This window comes from Amblyomma americanum, chromosome 3 (assembly GCF_052857255.1).
Source record: "Amblyomma americanum isolate KBUSLIRL-KWMA chromosome 3, ASM5285725v1, whole genome shotgun sequence".
NCBI lineage: Eukaryota > Metazoa > Arthropoda > Arachnida > Ixodida > Ixodidae > Amblyomma > Amblyomma americanum.
Genome location: NC_135499.1, coordinates 126,866,316 through 126,884,999, shown reverse-complemented (window position 1 = coordinate 126,884,999; position 18,684 = coordinate 126,866,316). Strand labels below are relative to the sequence as shown.

Genomic DNA, 18,684 nt, shown 5'->3' with positions numbered 1-18,684 from the left:
ACCTTTGGGGCTGCTGAACAGCGCTGCAGGCGCCGTGTTTCCCGCTGCCGTCATCGTCCCTCTCGCAAGCGACCTCAAGAGCAGCCCGCGACTACTAACGAGCCCTGTGAGCCCGGCGAAGCGCTGGGCAGGCCCGCCGACGTCAGCAACGCGCAGCGCTCCCCCCTCGACTCGGTGAGTGGGGCTGGCCCGTCTGCGTCGGTCGGGTGGGGGGTGCATTTTCCGGTCGCGGCTGGCGTGGGGGCATAAAAAAAGTGGTCAATCGAGACGTATACGCTGCGTGTATCTGCCCCCCGAGAGAAGAAGTCCTACCTCCTCTCGAATGGAGAGTGCAAACAGTCTGAGCCCCAGGCGACTTTCCGCCATTGGATCGAGTCAAAAGTCGCGGCGACAGTCTTACGCGGGGCAGTCTCTCCCACAGGACTCTGCTCCCGGCCAACTGAAGCGGGTGCCTACGGTGAGCGGACCGGTGTCTGCCCTCGACAACCTACAGATGTATCGGCTGGACGCAAACCATCGGGGCCCTGGCTCCAGCGCCTCTCGGCGCACCAGCCGCAACGAGGATTCGTTCACCTGTTCTCAGCAGAGCATCCTCAGCGCCATGGATCGGTTCGTCAAGTCGGTGAACAACATGGATGCCACGGTGCTGGTGCCTTCGAGGCTGCGCGACATGGACCTCACCGACAAGGCTGGCCGGGCGCCGCCGGCGAACCTGTCACAGACGGACCTGTACTCCTTCTACAACATGCTCAACGACGTCAAGAACGAGCTGTTGTGGGGCCCCAGCGCGGCCGCCACCTCGGCCGTCGTGCCGCTGACCGGAGCCCTGCTTCGGCCGCCGCCGAAGCACACGCGGCAGCCCTCGGATGACAGCCTCGGCTCGACGGGATCCACGTCCGACACAGACTCCGACGTGGACAGCGTGGTCACGGACCGCGATGGGCTAGAGCAGAGCCTGCACCTGGCCGCCGCCTTCAGGCATCACCTGCAGGGACTGCACGCCATCCTGCACCAGCTCGCCGACTCGGCCGACTACCTGGCGTGCAGGTATCAGGAGGAAGTGGACGCGTCGGCGCTCTGATTCCAACGTGGTGGTGTGCGTCGGACCCCAGGCCACAACGGGATATACCGTGCTATCGTCACTTCGAACGATGTACAGTGTGCTCGCTTCTCGACTCCCGCCGAACAACGCCCCAAGAGCGGCCGCCTGCAAGCAAGGAAAAATTCCGTCGTCCCCCCCCACCCCGCGCAACCCTGCAACAAGGGCATCTAAATCACAAGTGAAAAAAGAAACTTTCGTTTGTTCGTTTTTGGCCATGACACGTGGATGATTCGACGCGGCAGGTCTTTGCACGTGCCAGTTTCGGTTTTATGCCCTTACCCGCGGTCCGCGCCCGTCGGCTCGAGCAGCGCAGGGATTCCGGCAGCCTCGTTCTGTGATCTGTTTCAAGTTTCATTCGGCCCCTCCGTCCCAGCGTCTTTTTTTTTTTCCTTCCTTACTGCGGCTGGTATGTCTGTCAGGTTACCCAAGCGTTATCTCCGTTGCAAAGCGCCCAGCCATCCCTCTCCCAAAGTCTGGCCTCTCAGTCCGCCCCAGGGTTGCACGGAGCAAAATCCCCCCCATCACGATATGGCGGGTCGTCTCTTTATTTGTGGCGCTCGGAATAAGGAGCACGTAGAATGCGTAGCGGGAAGTTTTCGTTTTCCGGGTGAACCTGGCAAGACTCCGCAAAAATGGCTGCGGGAGGTCCCGTATGTGGGCCAGTAGTGTGTTAACTTATTTCGCTGCGCCTCGCGCTTTTCGGCGGCCAGTTCGCCCTAAGCTTGTTTCTTGTCACGCGCTTTTTTTTTCCTTTTCAGTATCTTTTTTTTAATATATACATATATATGTACTGGGAGTAGAGGTAGCTTGAAGGCAAGCCTATTGAGCGACCGATCGTAACAGTTAGCTAACAGCCAGTGACGACCATGCGGCCGCTTCCAAATTTAGATTTGCACGAAGCGCCTTTGCTCTTCCGAAGTCTTGCCAGTCAAACTGCATTTAACCACAAATTCACGCAGTTTTTTTTTTTTCAGTTTTGTCGTGATAAGGCTTTTCTACTGTAACTGGCGCAGGAGAGGTTCGATTCATGTAACGAAAATCGCGCAACATTCCAAGCTGCTGCTTTCGTCGCTAATTGTTGTATGGGAGAATACTCACGACCGGTGTTTATTATTATTTTTTTTTGAGTTGCTGTTTTCTTTGTGACAACAGCGGTCGTTGTTCGGGGGTGTAGCGACGCGAGCTAGCTTCTCGGGGATTGTGTGTTGCGGAGCTAAGCGTGTGTTTGCGTGAGTGCGTGTGTACATATGTAAATATTACTACATCTCGGTTTGTGTGAAGAGCGACTTGAAGGTTTCGACTAAATAAAGCAAAACAAATTTAGAATTATAACGTGTTTTTCCTGTGTCGAGGACGAAAATGGAGCATGTTTAGAGTTAACAGTCAGCGCGCGTTTTGAACATTCTTTCTCGGCTGCTCTGTTAGGTACGAAGTGTATTATTTGTTACGCGTGTGAAATGGCAAGAGAGAAAGAGTGATGGATTTTTGTTGTTCTTTTGATAGAAACAATTAAAAGGAGAGCTATATTGCTGAAAAAAAAAAAAAGCCTCGTCTGCTGTGTCTTACTTTTCCTCGCTGCCAGTGACGGCGGCCGAGGCGGCTCCAGAATTAGAAGCGAGGTTGCTTTTTGAACGCGCCGAGTGCAAACGGAAGTACCCGCGGCACGCAGCCTGCCTGCGTGGCCCGTCTTTTGTTGGCGGCTGATAAAGAGGCCGTGTTACGAAAAAGAGGTTGGTTGCCTCTTCTGGAGACGGCGGCAGCCATGAATCAGTGGCCCGTGTGCTTTCGTCAGAGCGAAACCAGTGGCGGGCAAATTCAAACAGCCTCTAACGGTTTCTCCGGCTCCACAGGAACGCCTGTGTGGCCGCCGTAACTAAACTATGCACCGCCGTGTGGCCTCGTTTCCTAGAACGGTTGCGTCAATGTCGTGGCCCACTTCCACGGACTCTGCTTGCGTCTCATTAGGTCGAGATGCCGCTGTCTTGAAATTGGCTCTTTTGTTTGTGTTCTTTTTCTCCACGGAAGTTGCGTCGAACCACGCCATGGGCGGCTGAGTTTGTTTTGTAAGGCTCGCAGGAATAAAACAAAATAAGGTTCGTGTCGAGAGAGCGTTGACACTAGGAGCGTCGCCCGAAAAGCCTTGAACCCGTTGGGGCAGTCGTCGTTTTCGGAGACAGCCGTAACAAATGCCGTCAAAACGCGGCGTTCACGCTGGGGAGGATCCGCTCTGAAGACGCAGCTTCGCGTTCCGCCCCGGCCCCAGCATTCCGCGGAGGCCACTAGCTCGCCGGTCGACCTTGACACACAGACACCCAACGCCTAATGGTCTCCAGTAAAGCGTACGCTAAACAGCATCGTGTTTTCACATGTACAGTTGCGTTTTCCGCCCAGGCTTTGTTTTCGCGAATTTTTAAAAATGTACTTGGCGTTGTAAAGAGAGGGGAGGTCGAGGGTAGCCTGTGTGGCGCCGCGAGCTCTTTTTGGTCTGGACGGCCGTTTCCCTTTCGTAGAAGCGTGCGGCTTGACTAAGCTTGGCTGCTGACGCGGTGCGTGGCGTCCCCCTCGACGGCGTTTCGACGCTCCCGGCAGCTGCTACGTACCTCGCTATCTCTCGGCTCGTGCCTGCAGTGGAATGCAGGGATGAATGCCCTTCCCTTCGTCCTCCTCTGCTATTGTGGGTGTCTCGCCAATCGAGGCAGGTTCGCCCCGGCCACACTGTCAAATCGAACAGCTAGGCTTCCATGGCTGCTGCATCCCAGCTTCGCGGCCTCCGAGGCTCCCGCCCGGGCGAGCAATGTTCACTACTCTTCCCCGTTTGCTGCGTGCAGTGGTTTAATCATTCCTCACTTTGACGGGTCCCGAGAAGGCAATTGGTATAGTAAAACAACCCGCGGCGGTGGCTCAGTGGTTAGGGCTCTCGGCTACTGATCCGGAACACCCGGGTTCGAACCCGAACGCGGCGGCCGCGTTTCGATTGAGGCGAAACGCAAAGGCGCACGCGTGCTGTGCGATGTCAGTGCACGTTAAAGATCCGCAGGTGGTCGAAATTATTCCGGAGCCCTCCGCCTACGGCACCTCTTTCTTCTTTCACTCCCTCCTTTATCCCTTCCCTTACGGCGCGGTTCAGGTGTCGGCCGAGATGTGAGACAGATACTGCGCCATTTTCTTTCCCCAAAAACCAATTACCTATTGTAAAACAGACAAGCACCTCCAAAGGGCGTTCTTTATGTTTTAACGATAAGGGAGCTGTTTTTAAAATGCTCCTGAAGAAATATATCAACTGTTACTGGCATGATGAGGAGACTGGCGATCTTAGCCCCTGCAGATATGCCAAAATGTTCTTCCGTTTAGCAGAAAACGCGCGTTTACTGCGATTCTTATTCCGAAAGCTCCAGGTGGTCAGCGTCCGATGCAAACTCTCACATCTGCGTGCCAGGCAGGTTATAGCTTATTCCAAATAATCTTTCTTCCAGCAGAATGCGAGTATTGCCGAGTAGCATTTTCGATCTGCGGTACTGTCGTATTTCAGTTTGTCCTATCTGCGTGTGTACTAGCAAGAGTAAAACGCTAGTGTCATGGCAAGTCTACACGACGACGTCGTTGAAGGAGAGCGCACTTGGAGTAGTCTGGTTTGCTTTGTGGTGATTACTTGCCTGGTTCATTTTTATTAGCCCTCGCTCTGTATTTTTTTCTGTTGCTAATTTTATATGCAACCATGCCCCACTGGTTCTGAAGCAGTTTGTCGATAAATGTTTGTTGCACGACGATGAAGACGATAACAGGATGAAAAAAAAAATGACTCTCATACTGGCCAAACGCGCGGACTGAGTTGACTTGCGCAGTTATAGTACAGCTAAAAAAAAGCAGTTGCTAACAATGGACAGCTTTTTAATAATTGACTACATCAAATAAACGGAGAGGCATACATTTTTTGAGCTTATCATTTCTTCTCTTTATATGTTTGACTTTTTTTTGCCGCAGAGGAATTCTGTGTGGCTTTATATATAATTAGAAAAGCTTTAAAAACGGCATACTTTTTTTTTTGTCGCGGAAGAATTCTATGTGGCGGTCCTTAAAGTGGACGGAGCTTCACTGCAGAGTTAAGTTGTATAAATACAGCTTCCAGAAGAGGAGATCAGCTACCACAGCATACGCGCACACACAAAATGAAAATCATGTAATGTTCAATATTGCGGGAGGTATACCGAAACAAGCAGCGCAAACACACACTCATAGAAAAGGTTACACACAAAGTACTGTTTACCTCGTTCAGTATATTCATGTCAGACCCAGCGTGCATTACAGTGCACGCCTATCTTGTGCGGCGTTTAACAAAGTACATTAGTTATGTAGATTAAGTGCCATTGGAAGCCTCAAAGTACTCACTGTGTTCCCACGTAGTCACGTTTTCAAGAGGCTCATAGCAACAGGGATGCTCTGAGCAGCCTTTCAAGTTGGTCGCTTTGTGTGAATCAGTTTTTGCTCCGTGATATTATTCGTAATTTTGATCGCGGTATGCATGCTGTTGCGTGCTCATTTAACTAAATATCCACCACAAGACGTTGTTATGTTTCTGAAGGCATAGCAATCCCTGGGAGAGCGTAAGGTTTGGTTTGGTTTATGGGGGTTTAACGTCCCAAAGCGACTCAGGCTCTGAGGGACTCCATAGTGAAGGGCTCCGGAAATTTCGACCACTTGGGGTTCTTTAACGTGCACTGACGTCGCACAGTACACGAGCCTCTAGCATTTCGCCTCCATCGAAATTCGACCGCCGCGGCCGGGATCGAACCCGCGTCTTTCGGGTCAGCAGCCAAGCGCCATAACCACTGAGCCACCGCGGCGACGGAAGAGCGTAAGGAGAAAAGTCATAGAGAAAGAACTATTGGACAAATGGCTGCAGATTTTTCTTTCTGTACATTCTTGGGGCCACCAAGAGCTAATTTAAAGGAATATAGACACCAACTTTTTGCTTGCGTCGTTTCTTCTTTTAAATTATGCGTTAGACACTGATATACATGTATCACGCCGTGATATCCGCTTACGGCCACTAAGTAATTTATAATTGAATTTTTACTTGACGCTGTTTCGGGTTCAGCAACCTAACTATGGCTGTGAGGTGTCTAGGGGACGTGAGGGGCAAAAACAAAAAAGGCTGGCACGTCGCTCGTAGTCATTCCATTTTCTGAAGTAGGTCGGTTTAAGTGCTGTAGTGAATTAAAGCTACGTATCAGCATTTATACTGCAGCTGTTTTTCGTACCTCGTGTGACCGAAAGGCCAATTACACGCCGCAGTCATCGTTCAGTTGGTGCAACCGAAACAGTATGAGAGAAGAAATTAATTAAATTATTTAGCGGTCGTAGGCGAATACCACGCGTTGATCCGTGTATTATAATGTCTAACGCATCATTTGAAAGAAGAAAACACGCGACTAAATTTAGGTGTCTATAGTCCTTTGTCGGGTTTATTTATTTTTAATCTACATATTTTTGTTTAACAAGTCGTGAAATATACGACAATGCGGCCTGTGCAGGTGAATTGTGTGGTATTGAGAACATGAGTCTGGTATTGTGCAGGTATGTAGTGACTCTTAACTGTTACTTCCTTTCATTTTTGGTGCTATGGAGTAGTATTATATGACGTTATCGGAGGCATGCAGCATCGCAGGAGAACACAGCTTTTAAAGTTTAGGCTCGAGATATAGAACCTGGAATTATGCGCACAAAACGAGCCGGAACCGAAACCAGTCCAGGGGGACGGGTCGCGTTGCTTGGTGAACAACCGCACGTGTTGCAGTCCTCTGAGCTGCAGACTTTATGCCTTGTTCTCCTGGTGTCGACCTTTGACTCAGCTCCCCGTTTGCCCGATTTTGTGTTCAGCACAAGAGGGGCCGTCCTGTGCACAAAGTTTTGTGTGCGCTACATCAACAGATGGAGCCGCAGGAAAAAAAATGAAAGACAAGGAGGTTTTAACCATGCAACGCCCGATTGACCTCCCTACTTGTTGGCAGCGGGACTGAAAGAGCGAAAGGGAAGAATAGTTTGCATCAGATATTCGACAAGAACTTGCCCTATCGGCTACAGCAGGATTCAATTATTGCGTACTTTCTCACGGTGCTGCTATACTTAGCAGGCTGGGGGCCCAGCGATCTGAGATAGCTTTCCAAGCTTGGTCGGAGTTGAAAAGTTTTAAGTCCGCAAAAAAAGAGGACACCTTATGATGTCACGAGATTAGAAGTCCTGCATCAATTTTTCAAGCACTGCTGACTGTGCGTCACATGCATTCTAATATGTCGCGCAGACACAGGTACAGAGAAGTACAGAAATCGGCGAGCACTTACGGAAGCTATTAAACAGCAGCAACAGCAAAGTGGAAATGCAAGCAAGCGAAATGTTTTCGCAGGGCTTCCAGTTCCCGGTTCAGTGTCCCAATAAAGTCGTCTTCGCGGAAGTTGGAGGCGTCGTTTGTACAGTCACAAACAACTACTCCATTGGCCGGTACACCGCACCTCGCCGTCACGCTAACAGCACTTCACTGAGAGAGTGAATAAAACTATTTCAACGCAGCTTCGAGATTCTGTGCCGGAGTTACAAAGGCTAACTGGCCTGCCAGCTGATTCAGAGGTGACCCAAGGCAGCCATATCAAGGAGGAAGGATAGGGATAATTGGGGGACGGAATGGCGGCGGGATAAGAGGGTCAGGAAAGCTCCCGATGAGCATTTAGGGTTCTTGCTACGAGGTGGTGTTGGTGAAAGCGTTTATTGAGAAAGAGAAAAGTTGCCGAACACGGGTGCTACCCTTAGCCCAGGGCTCTAGGGCTGAGGGCCGCTACTATGGCCTGTTACTCTAGGCGACATTGGTCGACGAGTTGCTAGCTGAGCAGCATAGCTTTTCAGGTCTCTTGTGAGGGGGATGGGCGGAAGGCTTTGGTGATGTTGGCAGGCCTATGTTACGTGGTAATGGGGGGGGGGGGGGGGGACAAAGTACTGGTCAGCTTCGCGTTCTTCGGCGTGGCGTTTCGTTAATACATGTAACTTGAAGCGCGAGATTCTACGAACCAGCCAGCATCACAATGACGAGCTTGTAGTTCATTTCAAAGATGGCGGTTTTGCAAGATGCAGGGAGGATGGGATACGCTGAGTGATCAAGACTTTAATTGGCCGCCGTCGAATATTCGGTGGCACGACGAAACCAGCGACTGTTCGGATGCTGCAGGCGAACCTTGCAAGTGCGTCCGTGCAGGTGTTGGCACCGGGTTGCATGGAAGGTGTCGCTGCTTCTGACCACGGCTGGAGGCCAGTCGCAGGTTTTGTCTACAACAACCAAGTCTGCAAGGCCACGGACTCGTGTATTTTTAAAATTTATTTTCGAGTTTCATTGGCTGGCAAGGACCGTTACAGGGTGGAGGGTTGAAGACATTATTACATTATTTGAAATGCGCAACAATACAAACAACAACAGTGAAACTGAGGCATGAAATTACAGCATTACAAAATGCATTCATATTAATCCTATCTTCAAACAATGAAACCTTATGTCATCGCAGAATCAGGTGCGGTGGGGCATTGAATTATGGCATACTTCATGGGAAAAATGGGGCATGGGTATGCATTAATGTGCAAATGCGAGGGGCGAACATTAAGCCGTCACACCTTCGATCGTCTTAAAGCTGTTTAATCTAGCAAAGCTAAGTAGTGTGTCGTGCCAACAAAAAAAAAATTCTGAAAAATCATGGTGTAGCCTGTTGCGGACGAATTAGTGTACAAGGTAAGTGAATTATATTGAGCATTTTGAGGAAGAATCCTTGCACCAAAGTGTAGATCAGATGAACCTGGCCGCTGAGCGTCGCATTTCATCGGGCCGCTGAATTAACCTGGACCGGGTTACATAAAAACACTGGCGTATTCTAAACTGGGTTTCGCTAACCGTATAGATCATATCCATATATTTAGTTATCACATATGCAAAGTACGCCTTGCGTGCCTGCCAAATCTAAACAGGGTCTTGAGTGGCACTGCCTTGAATATGCAGCAAGTTTAGCAGATTGCGAAGTGAATTTCATTTTTTCTACGTAAGAACCGAAGCTTCGTAATATCCGGGATTTAACATCCCGTAGCTGCGCCTGGACCGGGTTAATTGGAGAGATGTGGAAGAGTGCTTTGTAGTGGAGTGGGCGCAGTCGGGATGATGATGATGACCATCATTATGGTGGCCGCCGCGGTGGCTCAGTGGTCATGGTGCACGGCTTTTGACCCGCAAACAAAAGTACGGACACACTGGCGGCAAAACGCGCGCGGCACTCCGCCGGCGGCAAGCCGCGTGCCGCGAAACCTGCCGGGGCGGCGGGTTGATCTCCCGCGCAGAGGATGGGTCCAGATGCCATTTTCGGCGGCTTGCCGCGTTCCGCGGAGCGGGGAGACCAATGAGGGGCGCCCGACTTAGTCACGTGGGAAGCGTCTGTGTCGCCACCTCTTGGCTCCTACCAAAGTTACATTCCTGCGGTGGCAGCGGAGCCGCGCGTGCTCCTCCGGAAGCAGGTACCTCGACCGGTTTGGCATGAAAAGAGCTTTGCGCGGCGGCGCCTTTTCCCGCGCACTCCTTGCCGCCGGTATGGCCGTTCCTTTCGCGCCGCCGAACTGTGCCGCCAGCGGCTTGCCGCGCGTTTTTCCGCTAGTGTGTTCTTACCTTAAAGCCCGGGATACATGGAGCGTTTTTTGGGCGATTTTCGCCCGACGGCGCGCATTTGACGCCCGGTCTCGAAAAAAACGCCCGCCGCCGCCGATCTGGCCCCGCCAGATATTGACGCGCGGCGTCCGGAGAGACCGGAAGCGGCAGCCGGGGCAATCCAATAGCAGCGCAGAAAGCCCGCTCTTCCGGTTTGGCTGCCTCCGCCGCCGCCAACATGGCCGCCATGGCCGACGAGCTCTGCTGTGTTTATTGCACGAAAATGTTGTTATCGTGAAAATAAACGCTTCACGAGACATGAAATGTCACTTTTTTTTGGAGAACACGACCGAATCTTGGATCGAAATGCCCGCTTTTCCTCCCTGAAGCGAAGGTGCCGAAGAAAACCGCAGCCGATGGTAGCCACGGCTGAGCGGGCATCGAAAGGTACGCGACCGCAAGCATTCGTGCACGCAAAACCTTGTAGATATCTATGCACGCGTGCTGCAATCAGTACAGTGGTGTCTAAATGAACAATTTCGTTATTCTGAATAAGGAGTCAGCGTCGCTGCTCTCAAAGAGCTCCTCGCTCAATGGTATTTGCCACTTGTTGATCACAGTGCTTTCGCTCTGAGAGATACGCGGCGGCGGGCTGCCGCTTATTCGCTCCATGTATCTCCGGCCGGGCGTCGCGCCGCCGCGCCGTTTTCTGCCGCGCGAACATCGTCGGAAAAAACGTCGCATGTATCCCGGGCTTAAGACGCGGGTGCGATCCCGGCTGCGGCTGTCGTATTTTGATGGAGGCGAAATGCTAGAGGCCCATGTACTGTGCGATGTCAGTGCACGTTAAAGAACTCCAGGGGTCGGAATTATCTGGAGTCGGTCACTACGGCGTCCTTCGTATCCTGAGTCGCCTTGGGACGTTAACCGAGCCAGACCAAACGAAACCATGATGATGATGCACGTGGGCTATGAGATGATGTACGTGGGCCGCAGGGGAGTGCTCCGATTTAAATCCGGCCGCCGGTGCAGCACCGATATCAAAATATAGCAAAACATGCACTGATATCGCGCAGAACACGGACCTTTTTGCATTTCGTCTCCATCGAAATGCGTCGAACCTTAGGCTCCAGGCGAACGCCCTACGCTGGAACGGAACACCATGGGGCAACTGCGCGGGTAGATTCAATATCAGTCTGGGAAACGGGCGCGATATTTAACGAAACACGACGCTGTGGTCGGGGGTAAGGTTTGCAAGGTTAGACATAACTGTGACAACAGCTCAACGTTCTACACGCATTGAAATGAATGCAGACAGTGGGAGCGATGAAATTCTGTAACAACACACCAGAGGGCCTTCGTTCTATTCTCTGCTCCCACAAGTAAGAAAAAAAAGCCAGTGTACATGAACATAGCATTATACTGTTGCGTCCATGTGCTACTTTCCTCTGCTCTTAGTGCACTTGCAGTCGAAATCAGCCAGCAGACAAACCAAGAGAATGACGGGCGTTTCTTCTCAGACTGGCTGGCTTTGGCCCTAGTGACAAGCGGGAGATAAACCTCATGCAGGTAGTTCCGGTGCGTTCTGAGCTCTTCGTGAAGCGCATGCATTCTGAGACGTCAGAGACCCAGGTTGGAAATGATGTATCGATGTTGCGCACCCCCCCCTCCCCCCAACAGACGCATGTATCCTACTCCTCTGTTTCTATTAACGTGTATCTGCTGTGGTGCGTGAGGCGTTCATTGTTGAAATGAGAAGCGATGCTGTCAGATCAGGGCCCCCAGTTCGGTTATTTTGCTGGTGGAAGTTTTTTTTTTGTTTTTTCGAGAGATGTAGCCGCAGTAGACTTCCGCAGTGATGTCCGCTCAGTGTTGTTTTTTTCCTACGTCATCACAACTGCGTAGTCCTTGTCTATGAACGCACGTTTCACCTACGTGCGCAACCGAAGCATTGCTGCCTCTTCTTTGAGTGAAGCACTGCAGCTCTTAGCTTTCTTTCGCTGTTTTCTTTCTATCGGCTTCGAGTCCACTAATGAAATTCCCCGTCGGACAGCTTAATCTGCGGTGCTTTCTGTTCCGGCTGCATCAGTTTTCGAAGCAACAGCTGTGGGCGTCGTGTTATGCTTCTGATTTATAGTCCAACAGACGGCTGCAAATGTTGACGTAAGCGCTTTTGTTCCAACACGATCGGCAGCGTTGTGCGTATACAGCGACGGAGGAGGGTTTTAGCACGCCGTTTGATTTTGTACCGGTACGGCCAGAGCCAGGTTGGCGTACGGCATCTCTCAATGCTCGCTGTGGTTTCGCTGATGCACCACTCAACTGATTCTGGGCATAGGAGTCACTACACTTGAGGGAACGGAAGAAGAAAACATTATTCTACTCTGCGGTTTTGAGGCATCTCCAGAGATGTTCTCTCCTTGGTTGTATTCCCAGGGGTCTTCTCTGTAGAGCTCGTCCGCTATTAATCAATGGTCGGTTGCCCTCAGTCCAAGGCTCCGCTAGCCACTGCTGCCCGTTGGGCACGCTGTACGAGACCTTGTTGGTTTTCACAGCGGTCGCTGGACAGCAGTCGTGGGGCGAATTTGATGAAGACAAAGGCAGGTGCACACACTAAATATACAGGCACTGCTAGAAGAAACTTTTCGCGCTTTTGTTTTCATGTTTTGTCCGACTGGATCATTATCTTAAAGCAGAAAATGTGATAGCATTTAGGTTGCTTCCTGTGGTGTCACAATGAGAGTACAATGTTCTTGCGATTTTGCGGCCAAAACTACGATTGAAACAGGTTCCATCGCCCTTATATGGTATATATGAGTCATCACCTTCTGGAATGTTCGAGTATCTTCCAATGTATTATCATATGGGATTATGTTAATCCGACCTACTAATCCACCTTAACCCATTTTTTTTGGGTAGGCCTACTTTCAAAATTTAGGGGGTCCTTGGGAATTTTTGAGGATGAGCCAACTTCCAAATATTTTGGGTGCTCACATTTTCAACTTCGGTGGCGCCCTGTGATTGATCCACTGGTGGTCACTCGGTGCTGATAACACCATCATCATCGGCAGCAGTAGCCTGACTACGCCCACTGCAGGGCAAAGGCTTCTCCCATGTCTCTCCAATTAACCCTGTCCTGTGCCAGCTGCATCCACCCTATCCCTGTAAAATTGTTAATCTCATCCGCCCACCTAACTTTCTGTCGCCCCCTGTTACGCTTCCCTTCCCTTCCCTTGGAATCCACTCCGTTGCCCTTAAGGCCCAGCAATTATCTTGCCTTCGCATCACATGCCCTGCCCAAGCTCATTTCTTCCTCTTGATTTCTACTAGGATATCATTAGCACGCCGTTGTTCCCTCACCCACCATGCCCGCTTCCGATTTCTTAACGTTACACCTATCATTTTCCTTTCCATGGCTCGCTGTGTTGACCTTAACTTAAGCTGAACCGTTTTCGTTAGCCTCCACGTTTCTGCCCCGTAGTCGAGTACCGGTAAGATACAGCTGTTGTGTACTTTTCTCTTCAATGATACTGGTAAACTGCCATTCAGGGATCTGAGAGAACCGGCCAAATGCGCTCCACCCTATTCTTATCCTTCTAGTTACTTTATTCACGTGACCCGGATCTACGGTCACTACCTGCCCTAAATAGACGTATTCCCTTACCACTTACAGCGTTTTCGCTACCGAATGTAGACTGATGTTCCCTTCTGAGACTGTTGAACATTACTTTGGTTGTCTGCATGTCTAACTTATTTATCATGCTTTGCAGTTCGTCTCCTAAGTGACTTAGCAAGGCAATGTCATCACCGAACCGCAGGTTACTAGGGTATTCTTCATTAACTGTTATCCCCAACTTTTCTATCCAGGCCTCAGAATATCTTCTGTAATTAAGCGGTTAATAGCATTGGCGAGATTTTGTCTCCCTGCCTGATATCTTCCCTTATTGGAATTTTACTGCTTTCTTCATGGCGGACTATGGTAGCTGTAGTGGAAACCTGTTTTCCCCCTCCATTTCGACGTGGCCGACAATCTCCATCGGTGTGCGTCGGGACAGCCTCGGCTGGGCGAGGAGGGAAGTCTCCCTCATGGGGGGAAAGGGAACGGCGATGGGAGCGCCACCTCGTAGGTTACGCGGAATTCTGCGGAACCGGACAGAGTCTCTTCGGTGTCCGGCCAGCGTCACGAGCGGTTGGAGCCGCACGCTCTCGTCACCTTCCGCGGCAGGCGCACGGGGATCTGTTGTGCCTTGCCGCTGGACTTCTGGTTCCAGGCAGCGAAGCGAGTGCAGCAAACGCGCGCTCTGGTCGCCTTCCCCAGCAAATGCTAGGGACTGGCTTTGCCTCAAGAATACGGCGCGCACGGGAGAGCCCGGCCGCCATTGACGGCGCATACAAACGTTCGCCGCCGATACTTCCGAAGTCGCGCCCCTGCCCCAGCCAGTAAGTAGGAAGTCCTTCTTACGTTGCCTTCTACTTCCGAGGAATGCCTCGTTGATGTTTTGTAGCTAGCTGGCCTGCTCTGTGTATTAATTGCAAGTGTAATAAATAGCATATGAGTGTTAACGCTTGGTCGTCCCTCCCTTGGTGCCCCTTCTATCTCCACAATGGCTTCCCAACGTGTGGCAAGTTCTTGGGACGAGGGACGACAGTCAGTTCGGTTCGTGGAATGCCCGCCTGGATTTGGAACAGCGTTAGGCCTGACCCGAATTCGGAGTTGCTAGCAAGGCTAAGATGCTTTCTTGATAGCGAGACGAGCGTAATAGCAGCATAGGAAAATTGCCGTGCATGCTACGTTTTGATGAGCACTTCATCGGTACACCTTTGGAAGGTGAACCTACGAGGTCCGCACATGGAGAGCGAGACCGAGACGTCCACGGAGAACAGAAAGCCAGAAGCGAGTGAATGCGGAAGCCTGAAGGGTGGCCCGATTTTTCTTCTTGTATACAGTTGTAAATATTCTCTGTTCTGTCTCTTTGGCTCTGGGAGCCGGGTGCCGTAATCAGCTGATTTGGATTGCAGTCGTGATTACAGGAAAAGCACCGGGGCGCTGCGACACCGCGAGAAGCGGTAGGCGCCGTTCGCGTTAGGGTCACCCTGGCAGAAACGTATCTCCTCGTGGCGTTGTGTTCTAGTTATTGTCCTTGGCCCTTTGTTGGCACCCGGAAGTGTAAGAGCGAGTAGGCCTAAGGCTCTTCGGGAGCTGCCTGTCGCTTTTGGGAGGACATAGTCGTACCGTGGCACAAGCACGCGCAAACGGTTTTGCTTGTTTTATATTTAACCTCGCTACAGCCGAGAGGTCTCGCTGAACTACAGAAAGCTGACTTTGTTCGAACGAACTTATTTTTTGGGCTGCGAAGCGAATTTATAATTTCGCGGAACCATGGACGCTAACGCAGCTCAAGTGAGCTTAAAATCACCATGCCGGAAAGCGAACCGCCAATGTGCTTCGACCGAAGAGAGTCAGCTACTTTAAAATGAACCGAGCGTTCGGGCGGTGCCGGATAGGATTGTTTGGCACTTGCATTGCTCCGCATTTTACCAAATGGTGAGTTTGCGAGGTCTCCATTGGTTTTGATTCAAACTTTTGGAGATCCGAGGAGCGATATGCAGAGTTCAAGAGAAGCTGCCCCGGCCTGCTGTCCATTGTATGAGTCCCTGCCTTGCGGACGGGAGTCATCCAGCTGCGGAGTCTCCGGCGAGCAGTTTGCAGCGGATACGAGAGCGGGGGAGTGGGGGGGGGGCAACCCCCCCCCCCCCCCCTTCTTCTACCTTACAACAAAGGCGCGTCGGCGCGAACAACACCCTCCCGACACGGTAATTTTGGATGCCTGTGGCGGGACAAGGACGGGTGCCTGGTGACCTTGCTGATCATCGTATCAACCCGGCACCCCGCCTGTACGAGCTGTCTTGCAGACGTCACCGCAACGCTCGTGGCCCCTTCGTCGATGGCATTCATGGACGAGCTCAACCGTAGGCCGACATTTAAGGAGGGAGGGATGTGGAAACCTGTTTTCCCCCTCCATTTCGACGTGGTCGACCATCTCTATCGGTGTGCGTCGGGACAGCCCCGGCTGGGCGACGAGGGAAGTCTCCCTCATGGGAGAAAGGGAACGGTAGCTTTGAGGTTACGCGGAATTCTGCGGAACCGGACAGTCTCTTCGGTATCCGACCAGCGTCACGAGCGGTTGGAGCCGCACGCTCTTGTCACCTTCCGCGGCAGGCGCACGGGGATCTGTTGTGCCTTGCCGCTGGACTTCTGGTTCCAGGCAGCGAAGCGAGTGCAGCAAACGCGCGCTCTGGTCGCCTTCCCCAGCAAATGCTAGGGAATGGCCTTGCCCCAAGAATACGGCGCGCACGGGAGAACCCGGCCGCCATTGACGGCGCATATAAACGTTCGCCACCGATACTTCCGAGGAATGCCTCGTTGATGTTTTGTAGCTAGCTGGCCCGCTCTGTGTATTGATTGCAAGTGTAATAAATAGCATATGAGTGTTAACGCTTTGTCGTCCCCTAACTTTGTCCCTCGAGCACGAACCCCATCCGCGGTTAGCGAGCGGGAACGCTGCATCCGCGGAGTGGGAGTGCGGGCAGGGGCGGAAGGCTGTCCTTCGTCATATTTCCACACTGTGCAGGGGTTACAGATAGCTTCCTGTATTTTTACGTAAGGCTCTTCCGCACCCTGATTCCGCAATGCCTGCATGACTGCTGAAGGTTCGACTGAGTCAAATGCTTTCTTGTAATTTATAAAGGCTATATGTGGGGGCCTTTATAGATCACGAGACCCTCTTAACCAACTCACTGATCGCGGCGAGTCCTCATACCCCTATTGGCGCAGTGTTTCATCGGTTAAGTGATGCGCCTTTACCCCGGCATGCGCCTGTTTCAAACGCAGTCACCGTTGGTGCTTGTGAGACCAAGGTTGTTCTTACAGAGCTTCTGGAAGGCTCATGCTCAGCACCACGGTGGGCAGGTGGCAACGCCATTAAATTTGGCGACGGTAGGCAGCATAGTTCACAATACGGTGGGCAGTTAGTGATTGCGTCACAAGGTCACGTGACCTCAACCAATCAGAATTCCGTAGAGAATTCAAAATTGCGCGGTCCTCTCTGGTTGGCCAATTGTGGTCACGTGGCTTCATGACGACATCAGGGAATTGGACGAATAGGGAATTTCGCCACAGAGAAGCCGGAAATTTTTTTGAGACGACACCCCAAATGCAATCTATTAAATTTACAGCGTTAACAAAACGGTGGCAAAAAAAAAAGGGACATAAGAGGCGCAGTAACGGGGTTGTTTAGGTACCAGGACAACCTCCCGAAACATTATTGTAACCCTCTGAACAACCAGCATTCTCTCTAAAACCTCATCGAAATTTTCAGTCGCGTGGTTGCTTTTCCATTTCCATGCTCCAAAACGTTTAATTTGCTTTCGGACCACTGGTTATCCCTGTGTTTACCGCAGTGTTTAATGCAAAAACGAAATGCTTTTTTTTTTTGTAAGAGAGAGACAAGGAGAGACTAAATTTAGTATGTTGCACAGCATTCGCGCGCCGACGATAGCGTCAAATCTGTTATGGAGACTCCAATGCACATTTGTGCGGATGAACCCCGCACAAAAGTGAGAGCTTGTCTTTATTTAAGGGCAACAGATAGCGAAAAACTGTTTTTTTTTAAGGAAAGAAAATGACGCAGGAACTGTCTCACATATCTCGGTGTATACCCAAGCCGTGCAGTAAAGGAAGGGATAAAAGAGGTAGTGAAATAGGTACGAGGTGCCGTAGTGGAGGGCTCCAGGATAATTTCGACCACCTGGTGATCTTTAACGTGCACTGACATCGCACAGCACACGGGCGCCTTTTGCATTTCTCCTGCATCGAAACGCGGCCGCCGCCGTCGGGTTCGAACCCGGGAGCTCCGGCTCAGTGCAACCGGAAGCGCAGAAGCACATTTTCGCGCCTCATAACTTTCAGTTCTTCCCAACCTCAGTAAAAAATTTTCCGCAAGCATTTCTTCCTGCTCGAAAAAAAAAAAAATGAACGGAAGGTTTGCCTGCCTTCGCCACCGCGGCGTGTACCTCCGCGTTGAATGACTCTGTGCACATTTCTCATCCGTGCCGTAGTTTCTTACATGCGCATTGTGTTCTAACCAATGGTTTTGGTTGAGCAGTTACTTCGGAAGCATCTGGAAGCGTACAAAGCGAATCGGGACACGCAGGGAAAAAAATACCACGAGATACAGCGTTGACTAACAACGAATAGTATTTTATTGCAGTGACAAGTTGTATGACTAAGCCACCGCGGTGGCACAGTGGTTATTGCGCTCGGCTGCTGACCCGAAAGACCCGGGTTCGATCCTGGCCGTGGTGGTCGCATTTCAATGGAGGCGAAATGCTAGAAGCCCGTGTACTGTGTGATGTCAGTGCACGTGAAAGAACCCCATGTGATTGAAATTATCCTAAACGCTCCTGTAGGGCGTTCCTCATAGCATGAGTCACTTTGGGACGTTGAACCTCATAAACCGAAGCAAATTAAACTAAACTAAACCTCGTTTTTTGACCAGATCTATTTCAGTGACGCGACGCATAGAAAGAGTACGATATCCGCAAAGCGGTAACCGGCCACCTCGAGATTCAGTATAGAGATTGCGACCGCGTGCCAGGCTACAGTAGTATCCCGCAGATTTTTCTAATAATAATAATAATAATAATAATAATAATAATAATAATAATAATAATAATAATAATAATAATAATAATTGGAATTGGTTTCTGGGGAAAAGAAATGGCGCAGTATAATAATAATAATAATTGGTTTTTTGGGGGAAAGGAAATGGCGCAGTATCTGTCTCATATATCGTTGGACACCTGAACCGCGCCGTAAGGAAAGGGTAAAGGAGGGAGTGAAAGAAGAAAGGAAGAGAGA

The 18,684-nt window shown here is 50.9% G+C and overlaps 1 protein-coding gene across 1 annotated transcript; it reads left to right on the top strand.

Moving 5' to 3' along the window:
* On the top strand, positions 1–2,434 carry LOC144124888 (mid1-interacting protein 1A). Its single transcript, XM_077657825.1, has one exon. The coding sequence runs from the start codon at positions 323–325 to the stop codon at positions 1,079–1,081; it is 759 nt and encodes a 252-aa protein (XP_077513951.1). The 5' UTR covers positions 1–322; the 3' UTR covers positions 1,082–2,434.
* The last annotated feature ends 16,250 nt before the right edge of the window (positions 2,435–18,684 follow it).

Coding starts and splice junctions, on each gene's coding strand:
- LOC144124888 (XM_077657825.1), top strand. CDS start 323: ATGGAGAGTGCAAACAGTCTGAGCCCCAGGCGACTTTCCGCCATTGGA.